General features: G+C 50.2%; 1 protein-coding gene and 1 long non-coding RNA gene across 26 annotated transcripts in view; both read left to right on the top strand.

Annotated features, from left to right (window-relative positions):
- ANK1 (ankyrin 1) overlaps window positions 1-22724 on the top strand; it is a 178441-nt gene that overhangs the window by 114150 nt on the left and 41567 nt on the right. For 15 of the 25 annotated variants that reach the window (XR_014551793.1, XR_014551794.1, XM_083629244.1 and 12 more), the window contains exons 20-30: window positions 5197-5295; window positions 6926-7018; window positions 7130-7202; window positions 8338-8361; window positions 13142-13238; window positions 14934-15015; window positions 15621-15718; window positions 16225-16449; window positions 17784-17938; window positions 19372-19583; window positions 21750-21954. Coding sequence is in view for 22 of the 25 variants with exons in the window: in XM_083629244.1 (XP_083485370.1) it covers window positions 5197-5295; window positions 6926-7018; window positions 7130-7202; window positions 8338-8361; window positions 13142-13238; window positions 14934-15015; window positions 15621-15718; window positions 16225-16449; window positions 17784-17938; window positions 19372-19583; window positions 21750-21954 (1363 nt within the window). In the remaining 3 variants the exon portion in view is untranslated. The remainder of the gene's footprint in view (window positions 1-5196; window positions 5296-6925; window positions 7019-7129; window positions 7203-8337; window positions 8362-13141; window positions 13239-14933; window positions 15016-15620; window positions 15719-16224; window positions 16450-17783; window positions 17939-19371; window positions 19584-21749; window positions 21955-22724) is intronic. The other 10 variants (XR_014551795.1, XM_083629227.1, XM_083629246.1 and 7 more) reach the window with 1 other exon arrangement.
- LOC310769944 lies at window positions 8368-9990 on the top strand. The gene is made up of 2 exons (XR_014551876.1): window positions 8368-9645; window positions 9884-9990. It is a non-coding gene; the product is annotated as an uncharacterized lncRNA (long non-coding RNA).

The raw sequence follows: 22724 nt of genomic DNA, 5'->3' as shown, positions 1-22724 counted from the left end.
TGGGAGTGGTAGTCAAACAATATCTGGGAACCCAAGTTTGAGAAAGGCTGCTATGATCACTTGTTTGTCTTTCTTATTTTTATTTCTGCTCTGTTTGGTTTATAAGAATTCTGCTATTATTTGTTGTATGGTCACTCATCATTAAATGTCCCAAGGATGGCTGACAAGCAAGACAAATTCATTTCATTTATTTATTTTAATAAAAATTGTACACCATTTGATTGTAAAACAAACAAACCTCACAAAGTGGCTTATGAAATCAGTGATAGACTAAAAACAGATTAAAGCACATGCCAACATTCTCCACATCTGGTAAAAGGTAAAGGTAAAGGGACCCCTGACCATTAGGTCCAGTCGTGACCGACTCTGGGGTTGCGGCACTCATCTCGCTTTATTGGCCGAGGGAGCCGGCGTACAGCTTCCGGGTCATGTGGCCAGCATGACTAAGCCTCTTCTGGTGAACCAGAGCAGCGCACGGAAATGCCATTTACCTGCCCGCTGGAGCGGTACCTATTTATCTACTTGCACTTCGTGCTTTCGAACTGCTAGGTTGGCAGGAGCAGGGACCGAGCAACGGGAGCTCACCCCGTCATGGGCATTCGAACCTCTGACCTTCTGATCGGCAAGTCCTAGGCTCAGTGGTTTAACCTACAGCGCCACCCGCATCCCTACACATCTGGTAGGCTTGCCTAAATAAAAATGTTTTTAGCAGGCGCCAGAAGGAGTGCAGTGAAGGTGCCTGCCTGCTGTCAATAGGCAGGGAGTTCCAAAGTGTAGGTGCTGCCACAGTTAAATATTGATTTTTAGAAATGTGGAACATATATTATGTGGTGCCTGTAACAGTGCCAGTTCTGTAGATCAAAGCGATCAAGAAGGCATCCATGGGGTAAGGTGGCCTGTGCATGCCTTACATGAATTACATGTGGATCCTGCTCTCGGAACACTCATTATCCGAAACTTCAATTATCCAAACAGAAAGAATTAGAGCCAAAGTTCACTCCATGAATGACTGAGTTGGACTAGATGACACTTGAGGTCCCTTCCAGCTCTGCAATCCTGTGATTCTATGATGAATCAGGGAGCAGGAGAGATCAGGAAAACCTGCTTTTCCTTTGTTTGGCTTTTGCTGATTGGCTGCAGCAGTTTCAGGCAGGAACCATGGAGGGAGGGAGAACAGACAAATCACAGATTAGAAATATTCCCATAGGAAATACTGGGAAATAACCAGCTCATCATGCAAACCCTCGCATGACAAACCATTTCCTGGGAACGCATTGTGCTCAGAAAGTGGGGCCTGTCCTCTTGGCCTTGCTGGTGTGTTTATGGATGGGTGCATGTGTGAGAGGGAGGGGGCTGGCCTTGCCCATTTTGCATTGGCTCCCCTTCCCACTGGCCCGGGCACTCCAGAAGGTGAGTCATGAGTCTGCAGGCCTGTCAGGCTAGAAAGGATTCTGCGCCCTTCCTAGCATCCTGCTTCTCAGGGGCTGCCCTCTGTTTCCTGGGAAGCCAGCAAGCGGCAGGAAGGCCACAGTCCTTCCTTGTTCTTTGTCCGCAGCAACAGGTATTCATAAAACTTAGGGAAGTGCTGGGTGAGATCCCATGGACAGTAATACTAAAAGAAAAGGGAGTTCATGATGGCTGGGAGTTTGTTAAGAGGGAGATAGTAAAAGCACAACTTCAGGCAATACCAATGAGACGGAAACATGGAAGGTGCCTAAAGAAGCCAGGGTGGCTATCTAAAGAACTTTTAACTGAGTTAAGATTAAAAAAGGATGTGTACAAAAAATGGAAAAGGGGGGAAACCACCAAAGAGGAATTCAAACAAATAGCCAGCACGTGTAGACACAAAGTCAGAAAAGCTAAAGCACAGAATGAACTCAGGCTTGCTAGAGAGGTTAAAAGCAACAAAAAAGGCTTTTATGGGTATGTTCGTAGCAAAAGGAAGAACAAAGAAACAGTGGGGTCACTCAGAGCAGAAGATGGTGAAATGCAAACAGGGGACACAGAAAGGGCTGAACTCCTCAATGCCTTCTTTGCCTCAGTCTTCTCCGATAAAGAAAACAATGCCCGACCTGAAGAATTTGGAGCAAATGATTCAGCAGAGGAAACACAGCCCAGAATAACTAAGGAGATAGTGCAAGAATTCTTGGCTAGTCTAGATGTATTCAAGTCTCCAGGGCCAGATGAACTGCATCCAAGAGTATTAAAAGAACTGGCAGATGTGATCTCAGAACCACTGGCAGTCATCTCTGAGAATTCCTGGAGAACAGGCGAAGTCCCGGCAGACTGGAGGAGGGCAAATGTTGTCCCTATTTTCAAAAAGGGGAAAAGAGAGGACCCAAATCAGAGAGGGCCCAGTCAGTCTGACATCAATACCAGGGAAGATTCTGGAGCAGATCATTAAGCAAACAGTCTGTGAGCACCTAGAAAGGAATGCTGTGATCACCAATAGTCAGCATGGATTTCTGAAAAATAAGTCATGTCAGACGAACCTGATCTCGTTTTTTGACAGAATTACAAGCCTGGTAGATGAAGGGAACGCAGTGGATGTAGCCTACCTTGATTTCAGCAAGGCATTTGACAAGGTGCCCCATGATATTCTTGTAAGAAGCTGGTAAAATGCGGTCTTGACTATGCTACCACTCAGTGGATTTGTAACTGGCTGGCTGACTGAACCCAAAGGGTGCTCATCAGTGGTTCCTCTTCATCCTGGAGAAGAGTGACTAGTGGGGTGCCACAGGGTTCTGTCTTGGGCCCGGTCTTATTCAACATCTTTATCAACGACTTGGATGATGGACTCAAGGGCATCCTGATCAAATTTGCAGATGACACCAAACTGGGAGGGGTGGCTAACACCCCAGAGGACAGGATCACACTTCAAAACGACCTTGACAGATTAGAGAACTGGGCCAAAACAAACAAGATGAATTTTAACAGGGAGAAATGTAAAGTATTGCACTCGAGCAAAAAAAAATGAGAGGCACAAATACAAGATGGGTGACACCTGGCTTGAGAGCAGTACATGTGAAAAGGATCTAGGAGTCTTGGTTGACCACAAACTTGACATGAGCCAACAGTGTGACGCGGCAGCTAAAAAAGCCAATGCAATTCTGGGCTGCATCAATAGGAGTTTAGCATCTAGATCAAGGGAAGTAATAGTGCCACTGTATTCTGCTCTGGTCAGACCTCACCTGGAGTACTGTGTCCAGTTCTGGGCACCACAGTTCAAGAAGGACACTGACAAAGTGGAACGTGTCCAGAGGAGGGCAACCAAAATGGTCAAAGGCCTGGAAACGATGCCTTATGAGGAACGGCTAAGGGAGCTGGGCATGTTTAGCCTGGAGAAGAGGAGGTAAAGGGGTGATATGATAGCCATGTTCAAATATATAAAAGGATGTCATATAGAGGAGGGAGAAAGGTTGTTTTTTGCTGCTCCAGAGAAGCGGACATGGAGCAATGGATCCAAACTACAAGAAAGAAGATTCCACCTAAACATTAGGAAGAACTTCCTGACAGTAAGAGCTGTTCGACAGTGGAATTTGCTGCCAAGGAGTGTGGTGGAGTCTCCTTCTTTGGAGGTCTTTAAGCAGAGGCTTGACAACCATATGTCAGGAGTGCTCTGATGGTGTTTCCTGCTTGGCAGGGGGTTGGACTCGATGGCCCTTGTGGTCCCTTCCAACTCTATGATTCTATGATTCAGAAAGAGGGCAGGGGAGGAATTTGTTTCAGGTCACACTTAAAGTTGGAACTACCTAATTAGCACTTTAGGAATCCATTTATGTACCAAAACACACCCACCCTTCAAAATTTGCACTTCTCCAAATTATGCAACACACTCTCTGGCCACATTCTGTGGACAAAAATGCGTATAATAGTGAAAACACTTTAAAGAAATGCATTCTCTTAGGGAAGATTGCTTAGCAGAAATGTGTCTGTTAGGTAAAATTATATACAAAAGACCATGTATATTAGGGAAGTTTCCCACTAAAATGTTAATGAGCCTTATTGACTTGAAAAATAATAATTGCAAGGTGATTTGGATATTTGGATAACTGAACATAAGACGGCAGAAAAGGAGAAATTGAGGAAACTCCAAATAGGCAGTATGCCAGCCTGTGTGCATTGAAGGTTCCATCTATTTGTTAGGGTTCAGCTGATCTTCTTCTTCTCCTCTAGAAATTCATCCAGTCCTTCTTTGAAAGCCTTCTAAGCCAGTGACCATCACCACAAATTGGTGGCAGCAAATTCAAAAAAACTAACTCTCTGTTGTCGTGTGGAGCACTTTTCTTTCACCTGCTGCCAGTCATGTTTCCTTGGTGTCCTGGGTGTTAGGAGAGAAGCATGTCTGCCTCCCTTCCCCCTGCTTGCTTGCCTGTTTTCTAAATTGTGGCACCCCAAACCCTTTATCCTTTGGGGTGAAGAAAGTGCTCCTGCCTCTTGATTATATTGACTACCTTGGGATGAGGAATTTGTCCCCATCCTGGTTCATTTGAGTTTGACACTCCTGGCCTGAAACCAACACAAAATGAAACCATCACTCACATCGGTTAAGTAAAAAGCAAAGTTGGCCACATTGGTCCCTACGATGAAAATCCACAGTTAGGATTCAGTCATCAATCTCCATTTTCAACCTGCAGCTACAAGCTGACTTCATGGGTGCAATATCCTGTCTAATTTTTGCCCCCCCTTTCCTTATTTGTTTTCCTTGAAACACCCCCCTTCACTTCTTGCTTTGTGCAACACCTTCCCTGATGAAGAGTTCTGGAGAACTCCAAAGCTTGCTGCCCTTTGCGGGGAAGAAGGGACTGCAGCTCACTCTGCCCCCCCCCCCGAAGCTCCCAGCAAGTTCAATCCCCCCCCCCGGCATCTCCAGGGACGGCTGGGGGGGGGCTCCTTCCTGGCTCCCCGGGGAACCTCTGCCAGTCAGGGCAAACAATACTGAGCCTTGCCAAACCAGTTTCCTAGGTTCCTGCCATCACTGGTCCTCGTAAAGGTGTGCTTACACTATGCCTTTAAAGCACTTTCTTTCCCCAACGAATTCTGGGCCCTCACAGAGCTAGTTCCCAGCAGCCCTCAGCCAACTCAGTGCCCAGAATTCTTTGAGAGAGAGAACATGCTTGGGGTATGCTTTATAAAGCTAAGTGCCATCGCAAGCTGTTCCTGGGTGGACTCGTTTTCTTTCTCTTTCTCTCCCAGCTGGGATACACTCCTCTGCACCAAGCGGCCCAGCAAGGGCACACCGACATCGTGACCCTCCTGCTCAAGCATGGTGCCTCGCCCAACGAAGTCAGCTCGGTGAGTGTGGGCTCCTGAGGGCCTGGGCATTGGGGCTGCTGCAGGGTCCTCGGGTGGAGGCTCATGCCACATCCACATCATCCATTGCCGAGTCCTTGGCTTCCCCTGGAGCAGAGATTCCTGCATTGCAGGGGGCTGGATTGGACGACCCTTGCGAACCCTTGCGAACCCTTCTATGGTTCCCTCCCCCCAAGGAATTCTGAGAGCTGTAGTTTGTTAAGGGCGCTGGCAGTTATTAGGAAACCCCTGTTTCTTTCACTGAGTTACACTTTTCTGAGTCCCCTGCAAAGGGGGATTGAGGGGGGGGGGTTAAACTACTCTGGGAACTGAAGTTCTGTGAGGGGAACAGGGGCCTCTCTCAGCACCCTTCACAAACTATAGTTCCCAGGATTCTTTGGGGGAACCACGGCTGTTGAGGTGGCTTCATGGTGCTTTAACTGGATGGTGCTGGTGTGGCCATGCTGGGGTCACCTGGTGCTTCTCCCAGTGTTGCTGCTATCGCTACAGAAAGAGGCAGTCAAATCCTGGACTGCAATACTTCAACGGGGGTGGGGGTGGGCGGGCATAATTTTGAATGCTCACACATAAACAATCCATGCATGCAGAAAGCTAGTATAAGGTACACCTTATATAGTGTAAGGTAGAACAGTTAAGTTTAGCCTTCTCCCTGACAAAGAGGCTGTCTACCAGCTCCATCTGGTACGCCGGATGAGACCCTGCCTCCCTGTGTACTGTCTCGCCAGAGGCTGCGGAGACCATAGAACACTGGTCCCAAAGGATCTTCACTGGCTCCCAGTATGTTTCTGAGCACAATTCAAAGTGTTGGTGCTGACCCTTTAAGACCTAAACAGCCTCAGCCCAGTATACCTGAAGGAGCGTCTCCACCCCCATCGTTCAACCCGGACACCAGGGTCTGTCTGTGAGGGCCTTCTGGCGGTTCCCTCACTGAGAGAAGTGAAGCTACAGGGAACTAGACAGAGGGCCTTATTGGTAGTGGCACCCGCCCTGTGGAACAACCCCCTTCAAGGAAATAAACAACAATCTGACTCTTAGAAGACATCTGAAGGCAGTCCTGTAAAGGGAAGTTTTTAATGACTGATGTTTGATTATGCCTTTATATGTGTTGGAAGCCACCCAGAGTGGCTGGGGCAAAATATGTCAGATAGATGGGATACATAATAATAATAATAATAATAATAATAATAATAATAATAATAATAATAATAATTTATTAGAGGCAGGAAGAATCCTTGGTCACATTTGTAGCATACATTAAAAATATATTGATACAACTTTTTAAAATCATGGCTTCCACTCTTGCAAAGAATTCTGGGAGCTGTAGTTCGCTGAGGGTGAAGAGAGTTCTTAGGAGCTCCCTAATCCCCATTTCAGAGCTACAGTTCCCTCTGCACTGAGATTTTCAGTGGCTGAAGTGTGGGTTTCATTGCCCAGAAAAGCTCCTGGCCCTTCCCCATTATGCAACTTGAATGCAAGTTTGCATACTTTCTGCAAATTGCTAAATTCAGCTTTTTGGTGCAAAAAAATGTAGATATTTACACACAGGCCTGACCTGAGGCTTGTATGCTGTTGGCTGAGTGGTTTTCTCCCACCTGCCCGCTTCTCTCTGCAGAATGGGGCCACACCTCTGGCCATTGCCAAGCGTCTGGGCTACATTTCTGTGACCGATGTGCTGAAAATTGTCACTGATGAGTCCAGCTTCTTGGTGAGTCCCCCAGTCAAGCCTGACCTGGGGTTGGAGGGTGGGGTGGGGAGGGGGAGCAGTGCTGTGGTGACCCTGAAGCTGTGCTCCCGCCTGACCTGTTGCCTCTTGCAGTCATTCAGTGACAAGCACCACATGAGTTTACCAGAGACGGTGGACGAGATCCTGGATGTGTCCGAGGACGAAGGTGCGTTTCCGGCTTCCCCTGTGCTTGGGGCTGCTCTGGGAGGGAGATACGGGCACGAGGGTGACAGAGGCTGTGCACACACCAAAGCGCATTCTCCACCCACCCCAAGAAACCTGGGAACTGCAGTTTTCCCCTCACAGAGCTATAGTTCCCAGCACCCCTCAAAGGACAGTTCCCGGAAATCTTTGGGAAGTTGTGTGCACAGCCTGAATCCTGCCCTCCTTGAACTAGGTGCCAGCTTTTCCTGTTTAATGGCTGCATTGGGTATTTTTTGGTAGAAAAGAGGACTGAACTGAAATGGAACATTCCGCAACCTGTCTCTCCCTGCTTGATTTTATCTGCCACTCCTCCTGCCTGCCCAGATCCATTTCCCTACCTGCCCTCCCAGCATAAGCATAAGTAGCCTCTATTTTTCAAGCCTTCACAAATTATTTGGAAATAAGTTTGTGAGGGTGCCTCCACTTCCTTTTTGAATTCAGCTTACAGTAGCTTGGAGAACATGGCCAGCAAGGCTTGGTTTCTGCACAGCTTAGAGCAGTTCAAGTCCCTGCAAAAGGATGTGCCACCAGCGGGTCTCTGCGTTTGCCTCAATCCCAGGGGAGCAGATCAAAAGCACAGAATAGGGCAGTGAGAATCCTGAGAATCTTCGGCTTAGATTATTGTTTTGAAACAAGTTTCTGGCCCATATGAAGGCCTAGATTTTATGTTGTGAATCAAATAAATACATAAGATGTGCTTGAAATTGCTTGAGGAAGTGCCTGCTGAATCTTAGAAGCCAGAGGTGAAGCTGCATAGGGGCACTCGGTGTTCATAGATTTGTAGAGCTGGAAAGTGACCCTAGCGATCATCTAGTCCAGCCCCCTGCAATGCAGGGCTCACAGCTGAATAGCAGGCATGGATCTCATGCCGGGCTGCCATCAGGGACGGGGCCTTCTTTCCCCAAGATATCTGCCTCCCGCCTCTCTCAGAATGATGCCAAACATCAGCCCACCTTGGGACAGGCGGCCTGGCAGGTGTTTGGTTTTGAGCTGAGGCACAGAGGGTGCCAGGCCCACCACCATGTACTTGTGCGTTTGCGCCCACCAACCTGGAGCGCACAGTTCAAACCTGCTCTTCTTTTTTTCTTGCTTTCCAGGCACGGCTCACATAACTCTCCTGGGTACGGACTGTGTGTTGCTGTTGTGGGCTTGGCTCACCCGCCCAACCCATCTGCCCCATTCCACCCCACGCGGACCCACCAGGCCTCACATGCCTCCATCCCATGCCGCCCTTGGCTTCCCAGGGGGCCAGCTCACCCACCTGCCCACTCATTGTGTCTGTGGCTGTGAGGATGGTGGGGAGAGGGTGGCGTGGGGAAGGGGGCTGCATGAGAGAGCCCTCACCCATATGGCTGCTGAGCTCTGCTGCACACTGGTCCACAGGTGGGAGGCACGCCAGGGCATCTGTGCCAGGGCTTAGAGAGCTATCCCAGGAAGAAACCTGGGCTTTTGCCTGTCTCCCATAGAAGGGAACCATCTCCTTTTGCTCCCGGACTCCCCTTGCTGCTGACCATCACTCCTGAACCCCCTTCTCCCCCTCTTTCCACATTTGCATTTCCACCTCACTTCCCATCTCCTTCAAGGATCGGAGGAGTCGCTTAAGTGGGAGGGAAGACAGCACAAGGATCTGAGCCATTCCCCCCCCCCGCACCTCCCTGCTTTCCTTGAAGTTGGTGACAACGACCCATCCTTCCCAGTAACTGACCAGCTCTCAGCAGCTCCTCCTTCCTCCACCCCACCCCTGCACTGTGGACCAAACTACATGTGGCCACAAATGCAGGGCACCCCCACCCCCTCCCAAAACTGCCAGGGCAGAAGGGCTGATTCAGATTAGGACCCAGCACAGTTTTACTCTGAGTAGAATCAGTAGTTGATACAACCCTTGTCCTCTCCGTGCCCATTAATTGTCCTGTGCCTGCAATTTGCACTCACCGAAAGGATCCCATTTGCTTCCATTTCGGGTACAAGGGCTGGTTGGGTCAGGATCATGACCAAGGGTTAAAGCACCCTCTTTTCCTTTAATGTCCTGGGGTGAAATCTGAAACAGCCCAGCACTGTTAGAACTATGCTGTGAAGGTCACATGTCATCCGGCCCCAAACCTTTTATCAGGCCCCTGGCTTAGTCCTCCAGGCCAGCTGAGCTTGGAGCCCAACCTGGCCAGGCCATTCACAGGCATCCAGGCCATGGTGGTCTAAGTTGGTCTGAAAGAGTGATCGCTCCTCATGGTGTGGACACTCACCCCACTTTTGCTTCTGGTCTAGGAGCATCCCAGTTCCTGAGATTTCAGGAGCCCTGAGGAAGTGGGCCCCGCAGATGTCACTAGGCATGGCACGTTAAGCATTAAACACAGTCGCTGAGAGTATGTCATTCACACAAAACCCACAAAGTCTAACGAATGAGCCAGGTATGCATGCGGACTCATCACCCTCGCCTCCCCTTCAGCCCAGCCCAGTTCTTTGTCTTCCTTTGTGCTCCCTCCCACCACTGAGTCCTGGAGATGGAGGTTAATTGGGAGAGCAAAGAGGGCTAAGGCCCCAAAAGTCTATAAATTTTTGCAGCTGGCTCCTGCTGGGCTGAAGCTTGCAAGCTGCACGCAAAGTCTTCTTTTTTATAATCTATTTTTTCCACATAAAATACAATAGAAGCCAGACTAATCTAGAGAAGAAAATTAAGAAAGAAGCAAGAATAAGAAAAGGAAGAAAATAAAGAAGAAGAGAAGAAGAGAAAGAGAATAAAAGGCTCTTTATGACCATTGTGCCTTGACCTTTATTCTCCACACAGAAGAATGAGTTCTCACCTGGGAGCTTCCCCCTCCTCTCCCCCAGCCTCCCACTCTGGGAGATCCTCTCTGCTCTGCCCTCACACATGGCTCTCCATCTTCCAGCCATCGCCTTCCTGCATTTATCTTCATTAGCCTAAGACAGAAAACTACAAAAACAAAGCATAAATGTAGATGGAATTAACCAAAATACAAGAACAACAACAAGAAGAATGAGAGCTCATATAAAAAGAAGATAAGAGAAGTTTTAAGAAAGAAAATAAGAAGGGCTTCCGCTTTTCTGTCTGCCAATTATGACAATTATTCAAAATATGCACTCCAGGATAACATCTATCTCTATTAATTTCCAGCTATTTCCCAATCTGCTTGGCATTGTTTTCTCAATCTTCAATCCCAGGCATCTGAAATCCACCTTTTTCCATCCAAAAGGTCCAACAGGAGCTCTCCAGCTATTATTATCATTACATGTCAAAATAGTCCTTCCGACTAATCTTAACAATGTCCTTCCTTATTGACTTGTGTCTTCATTAATTTCTACCCAATTCCTTATGTTCCAGTCCTATTTCCTGTTGACCATGCTTCGTCTTAGTTGAAAAGGAAAAGGAAAATCCTTCTGATCCTCCACTTTCCCCATTCTTTTCCCAAGAGCTTAGAGGTTTTTTCTTCTGTGTTCCCTTTAATTTGTACCCAAAGCCTTTTCTCTCTCGGCTCCATCGCTGCTGCCATCTCCGGTTGCCTCTTAAGGCCTCTGTTCACAATTCCCTTCACCCCCACTTTGTCTGCTTCAGTCCTCCAGACAGCTGTATGGATGTCATCTCATGGTCAGGCAGATCTGGGCCCACATCTTTCCCCAAAGGCCCTGTGCGCTCGTTCATCTGGTGTATCTTTGATCCCGTCTCCTTTAACGTTCTGCGCATCTCAGCTCTTGGTTCTGTTTGTTGTTCCTCCAGCCCTTGGCAGAGGACACCAGTGAGGGAGGAGGCATTCAGCATTGCCTTTGCCTCCAGGAACTTGTGTCTGCTTCTTTAAATGCTCCTTCCTTTCTCACAAAGATAAGGGACTCAGCTATACAGCTGCAAATAATATGATTTAAATATGTTTTACATGCAGTATACAATGTGACACTAGAGGGCGATGGTGAGCCACATGAAAAATGCAATGTATTTTTAAGAACGCTTTTTAAAAAAGCATTTTCAAAGCGGTTTTTATATGTGCGTCGATTCCACCAAGGTTCAGTTTTGTTTTTGCAGCCAACACAGCATGTACAAGATGGAGACTTAGGGGCAGTATAAAGTGAAGATTTTAAACAGATTCAGAGCCATATTATCAGTTGTGTTCTTTCTTAGTTGCCAGTGATTAAGATAAGCTTTTTGGTTAATTTTTTAGCCTGTTAAATAATGCTTTTTCATTCCCCAGCAGCCCATTTGTCATGTGGGTGCTGATTAATTGGCAGATAGAAAATCAGATTTATAGTTATTTCCAGGTTTCAGAAATAGTTAAAAGAATCTAATCTAAGGGCTATTATGCGATGCAGGGGCCTGTGAGTCCTCACTTGAGACACCCTGAAAACTTCTGTCTCTGGTGTAATGATTTTTTCTTCTGAGCATTTGAGGCTTATCCTTGAACTCCCTTATCTCGGCACCTTGAATCGCTGCATAATTATCTCCACTGAGAGGAGTGCCAGCAGTCAACTACATCTGCCATCTCCCCCCCCCCCAATCTTCTTAATTAAAAAAAAACAAATAAAAAGAAAAGGCCTTCTCTCCTCCCTGGAGAGTCACGCCCCTCCCCCAGGCACATCTGGAGACTTCCTGGGGGATCTGGCAGCCCTTCTCCATTCCAACTTCTCCTTGAGTTTGGAGTTGTATCCAAAGTTAATTCTGCCAGAGTAGACCCATTGAAGTTCCCCAGCATGCCTAGCTTAGGCTCATTCATCTCAAGGGGTCTACACTGAGTAGGACTCAGCTGCATACCACCACCCCAGTTTTTATAGCTGTGCTGGGATCCTGGCTTGGCTGCCAGTCCATGAGGTTTTCATGGGGATTATTATCCGCCTTTTAATTGTCTTGTCTTGTGGGTAGTAAGAAGCCTTCAGTTTCTTTGAAAACTGCCCTTAGCAACAGAGCAGGAGAGAGAGAGAAGGTGTGCAAGCAGCATGGGAAGAGCACAGCTCATGCTGGAATGGGCAGGGGCCAAAGGGGGCCAAGCCATAGTGCAACCCCCCCCTCTCTGTGCAGCCGACTCCTTGCTCCTCCTACCCCCCCCCCCGCCTCCATCCCAGCAAGGCCACATTCCAGCCAAGCGAGACCCCACGAGGCTGTGAGCAGAGCCAGGGAGGAGGAGAAGAAGCCTGGGGAGGCTCCCGAGTGTCTGGGACAGAGGCCTGGGGAGCCCCCTTTGTGCCTCCCCCCTCTGCCCCATTTGATACATTGCCATGGGGTGATGCCGGAGTTGGCTGTTCTGTGTGGCCAGATCCCATGCCCTTCCCAGGATGGAATTGTAGACAAATCTCCCCAAGTCAGCATCTCTCACCACCTGGGCCTCTAAGTGCTCATGCAGACTTGCTTTTGTGGCACGTTTTGAGGCACACGCCCACGCCTTCCTGGTTTGTGTCTGAGTTTTTGTGGGGTTTTTGCCGTGGCGCTTTCCTGCTTTTTACTGCTGAATCAGAGCATATGGGAAGCCACAGAAAACTCAAATTGCTGTTTATTCTGGGGAAAGCAATGGGGCGGCGGGGGGGGGGAGCACTCCGACATGGAGTTTTAAAGGGTGGAGCTGAGTGAAAAAAGTGTGGGGCGAATGGTCAGTGTGGAATAGCCCTAACCCTGGCGTTGCCCCTGTGAACCATCTCCTCTCATGTCACTGCAGCCCTTAAACATCCATGGGGCAAAGTGGGGTCCTGCCCAAATGGAAACCAACAGCCCGCTCACCCCCAGTGATTCCCTCGGCCTCTTCCCCAGCCTGGATCTCAAGCGGCAGGAGGGCCAACATCCCTCCATTGCCCAGTTGGCTACAAGCGCTGCTGTGCTGCTCGATTTGGCCCTGAGCCAAGTGCCCCTCCCCCGTGCTGCTGGTGGGGCTTTCTTCCCCCCTTTTCTTTTCAGCCCTCTCTCTTTTTCAGGCGATGAGTTGCCCGCTACAAAGCCACAGAAGCGGGACTTCCAGTATCAGGAGGATGAGAGAGAAATTGTGGAGTTTGTCCCCAAACTGGACCACACGTAAGACATGTTGGGCAGGGCAGGGAAGCAGCAAGGCGGGAGTTGTCCTTTTGGGGGAAGCTGGGGTTGGCCCCAAGACATTTGGGTCCCTCCAGCAGAGACTTCAGCTGGCCTCCCTTCCACTGGGGTGAATTTAACAAGGAGCAATTATTGTTTGAATGGTAATAAATACCATTCTAGTCAAGTTGCGTGGGATCAATTCCAATCTGTTACCTCCGAGGATGTGGACAGGCTGCTTGGAGGATTGAAGCCAACCACCTGTCTCCTTGATCCTTGCCCATCCTGGCTTATAAAAGCTAGCCGGGAAGGGCTGGGCGATGGGCTTCGTGGGGTGGTGAATGCTTCCCTCCGTGAGGGAGCCTCCCCAGACCTGCTAAAAGAGGCGGTTATTAAATCGCTTCTTAAAAAACCATATTTAGATGCGGCCACGATGGCCAACTATCGCCCAGTCTCAAATCTTCCATTCTTGGGCAAGGTGATTGAGCGAGTGGTTGCTGAACAACTCCAGGCACGCCTGGAAGAAGCGGACCATTTGGATCCCTTCCAGTCGGGATTCAGGCCTCATCATGGGACTGAAACTGCCTTGGTTGCACTGGTTGATTATCTCCGGCAGGCTAGGGACAAAGGTGAGAGCTGTTTCCTAGTTCTGCTGGATCTCTCAGCGGTGTTTGATACCATCGACCATAACATCCTACTGGACCGTCTTGAGGGGCTGGGAGCTGGGGGCACTGTCATACAGTAGTTCCGCTCCTTCCTCCTGGGCCGTGTTCAGAAAGTGGTGGTGGGGGATGAGTGTTCAGACCCCTGGGCTCTCACTTGTGGGGTGCCTCAGGGTTCTGCCCTCTCCCCAATGCTTTTCAACATCTACATGCAGCCGCTGGGAGAGATCATCAGGGGGTTTGGGCTGGGTGTTCATCAGTATGCGGATGATACCCAGCTCTACCTCTCTTTTAAATCAGAACCAGTGAAGGCGGTGAAGGTCCTGTGTGAGTGTCTGGAGGCGGTTGGAGGATGGATGGCGGCTAACAGATTGAGGTTGAATCCTGACAAGACAGAAGTACTATTTTGGGGGGACAAGAGGCGGGCAGGTGTGGAGACTCCCTGGTCCTGAATTGGGTAACTGTGCCCCTGAAGGACCAGGTGCGCAGCCTGGGAGTCATTTTGGACTCACAGCTGTCCATGGAGGCGCAGGTCAATTCTGTGTCCAGGGCAGCAACCTCACAGGGTTGTTGTGAGGAGGAAATGGGGGGGGGACTTTGAGCTCCAGTGCAGGAAAAGGCAATAAAATGCCCACTTAGGAAATGAATGGGATGGTTGCAAGCATAAAACCAGAAGAACATAGAAACAGTTTTGTTAAGTTGTGGGTGAACATATCAGACGACACAGCGATTCTTCAAACAGCTCTTCTTTATTCAGAGGCCAGAACAGAACTGAGCTGAAGGGCTCAGTCAGCCTGCTTATATAGAGCTCCAGTACACATAATTGTTACAACTTTCTAAAGCTATCCAATCATTGAACATCACTTTCGATCCCTTATTTGCATAACTATCTACAGTATCCCCCTGCTGGCCCAGGGTGAGAACTTCAGTACATAACAAGTTTTTTAAAGTTCTATATGCAAAACAAGCTAAGAAGAATTCCACATATAAATCAAGTTTTTGAGCAATAGTTGCTTGACTGTGTTCTGCTTCTCAGGAGGGAAGAGTCTCCCGCCATTCCACGAATCCCGTGTGTGACGCCTGAGACGGTCCTGATCCGACCCGAGGAGCCAGAACAGGTGGGTGGGTGTCTGTCTCAGCAGAGCTGGAGGGGCAGAGCCGTAAAAAGGACCTGGGGGGGACCCACAGCGTCCATCCACAGTGGCCCTTGGCCCTTGGCTTCTCCCTCTTCGGAGGCTAAGCCACTGGCGACCAGAAATGATGCCTTTGCAGCAGTGGTGCCCTGAAACTGACATGCCTGTCCCAGAGAAGCTCCCATCGTGGCTGGCTGGATCTCTTTTGGGCAGCAGTTGCTGGAATCCACAGGAGGGAGAGTGCTCTTTGCAGGTGCTGGACTAGAGGGGCTTTCTGTCCCCATTGAGTCATCTCCATTGGCCTCCATGGCTCTGGGAGGGGGCAAAGCCCACGTGCTTTGAAGACATGTGTCTCAAGCAGGCTGCCGCCCAATGTCCCCTCCCAACTCACCCCTGGCTGTAGGGTGGGAGCATTGGCATGCTGAGGGAGGGGCCCCAAAATTGTATGGCTGGGATCTGGAGGAAGATGGACCCCCATAAAAGAAGAAGGCAGAGGTGGGGGCGTGGGGAGCCCTCAGTTTCCACAGAGGTTGTCGGTGGAGGCATCTAGGCTTGTGCTTGAACGGATCCTCTGATTCTGTCCCGTGTAGGCTTCCAAGGAATTTGACGAGGAGTCTCTCATCCCAAGCAGCCCTGCCACAGAGACCTCCGACAACATCAGCCCTGTGGCCAGCCCAGTCCACACAGGGTGAGTTCCTCCTGCTTCTCACATCCCCACTTGCCCTGGGATGTTTCCCTGCAAAACCCCAAAGTGGAGCGTGTCCTTCAGGCACCATTGACGTGAGACAGATCAACCCCTGCAGCTATCCCAATGACTTATCCTGAGTCAAATCAAGGAACGGCCAAGCCCAGCTGTGTCCTGCATGCTCTGACTGGCAGCAGCTCTCCTGGGCCTTAGGGAGAGCACGTGCCAAGAGACCTTCTGCTTTCAAGGCAGATGCTCTTCCCCAATAAGGAACATAGGAAGCTCAGCCACACCTTTGCTTGCCACACCACTTTCCCCTGGGAAACCTGCAGCTTAGCGCAGAATCAGAACAAATGGCAGCTGGGTTCCCTGCAGATCCTCCAGCTGAGGAGCAACCACTGGGGTGAAGGGGGGTGCATTTCCAAGCTTCTCTGCTTTGGGACTCTGGGAAGCCCTGCTGTGACCTGTGCATTTGACAACTGAATCCTGCCTTTTTGCCCCCTCCCCAGATTCCTCGTCAGTTTCATGGTGGATGCTCGTGGCGGGTCCATGCGTGGGAGCAGGCACAATGGCCTCCGCGTCATCATCCCACCCAGGACGTGCGCAGCACCCACACGCATCACCTGCCGCCTGGTCAAGCCCCAGAAACTGCAGGCCCCACCTCCTCTGGCCGAGGAAGAAGGGTTGGCCAGCAGGATCATTGCCCTGGGCCCTGCCGGAGCACAGTTCCTCAGGTGAATAAGGCTAGACACTCTCCTCTCTGGGCAGTGCCCTGGCTGCCCTCACTAGCGGGTTGCTGGCCAGTTGGCACTCTGAGCTCTAATCACTCGCCGCCATGTGTGCTGGGGCAGGAAAAGGAAGGTGGTGGGTGGCCCTGCTGTTCCTACATCAGGAAGACATCAAAGCCCTCGTGGTACCTCTAAGCGCCAAATGCGTATAATATCAAATGCAGTGCTTGGGGGCACATCCAAACTGAAATCCCAGCATCCTATCTCTCTGTGTATGTTATATGTTCATGGCTTTCAGCATAGAGATGCTGTGGAGCAGAGCAGGGATGGGGAGCCTGTGGTCCTCCAGATGCAGCTGAAGTGCAGTGTCACTTTAAATGACCTCCAGGGTCCCTCCAGCTCTGTGACTCTAGTTCTCCACAACACTTAAAAATAAATATTATAAAGGTTTTTTATTAATGTAAAATCAAGAGTACCCAAAACCAACCAAACCCCGAAATCAAAGTTACAAAACATAGGAGGAGCAGTATAGAGGTTGTATTTTCCAAAGAAACAGAAAACAGATAATGTAAAACGGTAAAATAACCAAAACATAGAATCAAAGCCAAATATCACAATTTGATGGTGGGGGAAAGTTCAGTGTATCTGAATCTGACACATAAGAAATGAAATCCCACCCAGTGGCGTAAAAACATTCCAGCTCTTCCTTACCTTTAAAAGCACGTAATTTGTGAGTTATTTTTTCTGCACTAGCCAGAATCTACATACACTTCCTCTTCTCCTGCTGCTTTCCCCTGGAGAAAACTGATCCGTAGTGCTCAGCAAATGGAGCAAATGGCAATTTGGGTTTTCTCTGAATTGACATTTGCTCAGAGGAGCGGGGAAACCTGCTTGGCCCTCTGCATTCCAGGCATGGAAGAAGCAGAATGTGGACAAGAACATATTCTTGTACCACAACAAGAAGCTTAAGTCCTGTAGTTGAAGCTTCCATTTCCAGGCCAAAGAAGTTCTCGCTGCATCCATGGAAGATGTTTCTTAGATCGGAAAGTTGCCATTTGATCATCCCACAAGTTCGAAAGTGCAAGTTGTGAGGAGGCTTGGGTGGGACATTTAAAATTTTAAAAGATTTCTTGAAAATTGTCTGTCCAGAATTTGGATGCCAGAGCATTCCCACCAACACAAGCAGAAAAAATATCCTCCTGCTTGCACAGCAGCACCGACAATCCCGTGGGGCATTTGATGTTATGTGAGAAAGTTGCACAGCAGAGGTGCTTCTCCCCAACTCTCGGGTGAGCATAATGGCCACTCGCTTTGGGCCCTGACACTCCACTCTCCTACAGCCCTGTAATCGTGGAGATCCCTCACTTTGCCTCGCACGGCCGCGGTGACAGGGAGCTGGTGGTTCTGCGCAGTGAGAATGGATCCATATGGAAGGAGCACCGCAGCCGCTATGGGGAGAGCTACTTGGACCAGGTCCTCAATGGCATGGATGAAGGTACGAGTCCCTGGCAGGAACAGGGGAAACCAGTTGGGGAAGAGGCTCAAAACTGCCCAAGGAGCAAGGAAGTGACAATAGCTTTGCTGGTTTCCAAGCCTCAGCTCAGGGGCAGAGGGACCATTCAGGCAGGCAAGAAGCATTATCTTCAAGGACACATTCCAGCGTGGCAAAAACAAGGGGGTGTGTGGCCTACAGAGACTTCCAAGGGTCACGAGGAGAGATCAGGAGGGCTGCTTGTGCCTGCCCCCCAGGCCCGAGGTTTTCCACCCCTGCCCTAACCACCGAGCATAGCATAGCTAGCCACTCAGGTGCCTGGGGCCGTGTGCACACCCTGCAGACGGGGGTGGAGAGAGCCACCTATGGGGGCAGGGCAGGCCGCCAATGGGGGTGGGGCAAGCCAAGGCAGGGCGTGCTGCATGGAGCCTCTCTGTAGGGCGGCTGAGGCGGTGGGCAGGCGTAAGCCCCACGCTGCTCGAAAAAGCAGCGCTGAGCTTGCAGGCAGTTCGCCCACCGCTTCCCCCTCAGGACAGACGCGTGGCTCAGGCATGCTGCAGGCCCCACGGTGTGGCCCCCAGTGCCCCCCGCCTCACCCAGCTATGCCTCTGGATTAGGCAGAGTCATGGAGGGGAGGGCTGTCGAAGGCTACTAGCCATAAAGGCTGTGCTCTGCCTCCAAAGTTGGAGGCGGCAATGCTTCTGGTTTCTGGAAATCACTCGAGGGGAGAGGGCTTCTGCAGTGGTGTAGGAAGGGGGGCCAGTGGGTGTGCAAGTTATTTTTTCAAAAACACATATGTTTGCCATTTTGTCACCCTCCTCAGTGAGGACAGCCGAGGCAGCCTGCACCCACCCCACCCCCTTTCCTATGCCACTGCTAACCACATAGGACCAGGCTACCTAAAAGGCTTCCTTTGCCCACAAGTTACCCGCTTGTGCATTGCAGGTTGCTGGGAGGCTCTTCTCTGGGATAAGGGAGGAGGCCTTTGGGGGCCACCCCTAAGAAGTCCAACTCCCTACCTTGGGAAATTGCTTTGTCCCCTTCCAATGGTTTTGACAGACATTTGGCCTAGCAAGTTGCTGGTGCCTGTTTTATGCTCCCTGATTTTTTGGTGTGACATTTTTCGCTGCTGTTCCTGTCTCTCTTAAGCTGCCATTAATCCCCCTCACCTCCAGTACAGTTTCATCTGTCTGCTGGTGGTTCTACTCAAAAGGAAAATGTAAATTAAAAAAATTATTCTGATTGCAATGATTTGAAGTCGTAAGGAGTGTGAATGCTAAGTCAAACTGTTGGTCTGTGGGTCAGGGTTCTGAGCCTTTCATGACTGGTCAATCTAGTTCTTCTATTGATTTATTGCTCGTGGCACACTATCAGCAATATGCAGTTCAGGAAATCCTTGCTGGGTGATCTTACTATGCCACTGCCAACTCTTACAGAGCTGGAGAGCCTCGAGGAGCTGGAGAAGAAGAGGATTTGCCGCATCATCACCACGGATTTCCCTCTTTACTTTGTGGTCATGTCTCGCGTGTCCCAGGACTGTGACCTGATTGGCCCAGAGGGTGGCTGTCTGCAGAGCACGTTGGTGCCTCTGGTCCAGGCCACATTCCCAGAAACAGCAGTCACCAAGAAGGTCAAGCTAGCTCTGCAGGTACAAGGACAACCTCCTGTCTCTTGCATCTATCTCTAGAGCAGAGCAGTCCAGGGAGACTTGAAGCAGGAATGGTGTGGACATGGGAGTTTGTGGGTGTGGTTCTGAATTTGGGGAGCAGGCTTGGTGGGCTTCGTAATAAGCAAATACAGCCAAAATAACCAATGCAAATTAAATGTGCACATAAGGTAAAGGTACCCCTGCCCGTACGGGCCAGTCGTGTCCGACTCTAGGGTTGTGCGCCCATCTCACTTAAGAGGCCGGGGGCCAGCGCTGTCCGCAGACACTTCCGGGTCACGTGGCCAGCGTGACAAGCTGCATCTGGCGAGCCAGCGCAGCACACAGAAACGCCATTTACCTTCCCGCTAGTAAGCGGTCCCTATTTATCTACTTGCACCCAGGGGTGCTTTTGAACTGCTTGGTTGGCAGGCACTGGGACCGAGCAACGGGAGCGCACCCCGCCGCAGGGATTCGAACCGCCGACCTGACGATCAGCAAGTCCTAGGCGCTGAGGTTTTACCCACAGCACCACCCATAAGCTGTGTTTGCTTATTACATAATATAGGCAACATAATATAGGCGATCAAAAAATATGGAATACAGACAAGCCCCGATTTGTGCAGGGGTTGCATTCCATGTCAGTGTGCATGTTGATGGAGCACGCATAAGCCTGCCCCACCCTGTTACACCCTCTTCAGGCTCCAAAAATGGCCCATGCGTGCACAGTGGCATGTCCTTAGAACGCACACAAAACGGGGGTTGCCTGTATTTTGGCAGGGAATAATGGAAAGGCATTGAGATCTAGGCAAGGGATCTGACTGAGCGCTGGGTTTCAGGAATAGCAGCCAGGGCTGGATGGCGAAAACTGGAGTTGTGCTTCAGCATCATTCAGCATCCTCAGCAACTTACTTGTTTATTTAGCAAAACAAGTTTCTTGACCTTAAGGTAATGAAAATAGTTTTGTAAAAACACTTAAAATATCAGAAACCGGAGGAGGGGCTGAGTGGGATTTGCCATGGCTGGAGGCGGAACTTGGTTGCCATATGCAACCAAGTCCTGACTGGGTGGCTGTGTGGGGCTCAGCCGCTAACAGAGTAACAAAAACCAGATCCATTCAGTGCAAGCACACACTAAATGCATTGTCCAATCTGGTCCTCAGAGTGACAAATGCTGGGCTGCTTACTGGATCTCCCACTTTTGCAGATCTCTGGTGGACATTCTGGTTATTCAGGGGCCTGGCTCTGGAGTTGCCTTTGAAAGAGGCCACAGCAGAGCACATGGCTGGCATCCTGGCAGCAAGGAGCATCCACCTTCCAGGAGCACTGCCCTTTTGGCATGTCTCCCTGTGGGAATGTTGAGGACAGTAGGAGAGGATATATTGATTAATACAGGGGTCAGCAAGCTAAGGCCCATGGGCCACAAGTGGCCATGGGGGTCGTTTAACTGGTCCATGGACCCCCGCCACCTGCTCGCAGCAGACTGCCTTCCGGGACACTGGCCAGCTTCCCATTGGTTGCAGGAAGCTCCTGCAGCCAATGGGAAGCTGCGCACGCCTCCTCTGCACTGGAAGGAGCACCGGAAATAGCATTTGCGCGTGCACACACACACACACACACACTCTGGACCACTGCGGCGTCTGTGGGACCGTGAATTGTGAGAATCACTTGAGTTAAGCAATCCAGTCTGGCTTGTCCAGACTGGATTTGTTCCTGGTAAATCCCCTTTTGTTCCCTCTTAAAAACAATAATGACACAATAGTCTTCTTTAAGAAACTAATGATAAGGTTTACTCACACAGTCCACAGTGTGATCCTGAAGGCAGGCTTTAGCTTGTTGTTACAGATACAGAGAAATGTGTGGGTTCACCCTCTTTTGAGGAATGAGCCCATGTGCTGCTGGCTGAGAGCCACACACAGCAAAAAAGGTATCAAGAAGAGTCGAGAGGAAGAGCATCAAGAGGAAGAGGAAAATGGCTGCGTGACTGGCCCCTTAGTAGGGTCTGCCAGGGTCACGCCCATCTACCTGGTCACACGCAGGGGGAGGACGCTCCAGACGAGGCGTGACAGGAAGTCCTCCTGGCTGGAGCAACATTCCCCTGCGTGTCCACTCTGGTCAAACAGGAAATGTTGTACTTGACAGCTTATGTTACATCCCACACTCCCTGCAGGCGCAGCCGGTGCCAGATGAGCTGGTGACAAAACTTCTGGGGAACCAGGCAACATTCAGCCCCATAGTGACAGTGGAGCCACGCCGCAGGAAATTCCACCGCCCCATTGGGCTGCGCATCCCCCTGCCCCCTTCATGGAGGGAGAACCCCCGGGACAGTGGGGAGGGCGATACAACCAGCCTGCGGCTCCTCTGCAGTGTCATAGGTGAGTAGAGATAACTGGTGGCGTCTTTTGGGGCTGGAGCACAAGCCTCCCTCCTGCTCTTCATTTTGTTGCTCACTTTGTAGGTTCCAAAGTTGCAGCTTGAGGCGGATGGCAGAGAGATTTCAGGGATTTGGTGGGAGAGGCAATGGAAGGGAGCAAATGTTCCACCGTTGGCAGCAACTGCCTGTGATTTCACCCCTAGGGTGAGGGCAAGAAGATTTGCGCTCACTCTGCTTTCAGAAAGATGCTCCTTGATGGCAGCAGCAGTAGAGTGAGGGGAAATGCTTTCTGTGCTCGCTTTAGGAGGACATCATGCGGGGAAGGGAAGGGTGGTTGGGGGGAGAGCCAGGTACTACTACTAAGAATGGACAAGAGGAGGCAGCGGGAAAAGGGAAGCCAGGCAGCAGTTTCAAGGAAGCTCATCTACCCCACTGGCACTCGTGCTCTCCCTGCAAATCTTTTAGTGTTGTCTCTTTCTTGGGTGGGCTGCTCTTTCAGGGGCCCTTCATCAGTTTTGGTCTGCTGGTTGGCTCTTTTTAATGGTTCAGGGGCTCAGCTATGCCCTCTGCCTCTGTGGAGTCTTGTCCTTTCATCACAGATGTTTTTGGATGATAGCTCTCATCAGCCCTGGCCTTGTATGGCTGGGCTGCCTGAGGCTAATGGAAAGCAGAGCCCAAAAACATCTGGAGGGCACCAGGTTGGCAAAGGCTGAGCTAGGGAATCCCCCACAGGTGGCTGCCCAGGTGGATGTCTTCTGTGCTGGAGATGCA

The sequence above is a fragment of the Podarcis filfolensis genome (genome assembly GCF_964270895.1).
Source record: "Podarcis filfolensis genome assembly, chromosome: 8".
NCBI classification, from domain to species: domain Eukaryota; kingdom Metazoa; phylum Chordata; class Lepidosauria; order Squamata; family Lacertidae; genus Podarcis; species Podarcis filfolensis.
Note: the sequence above shows the minus strand (reverse complement) of the source record. Positions and strands in the feature narration are given on the sequence as shown.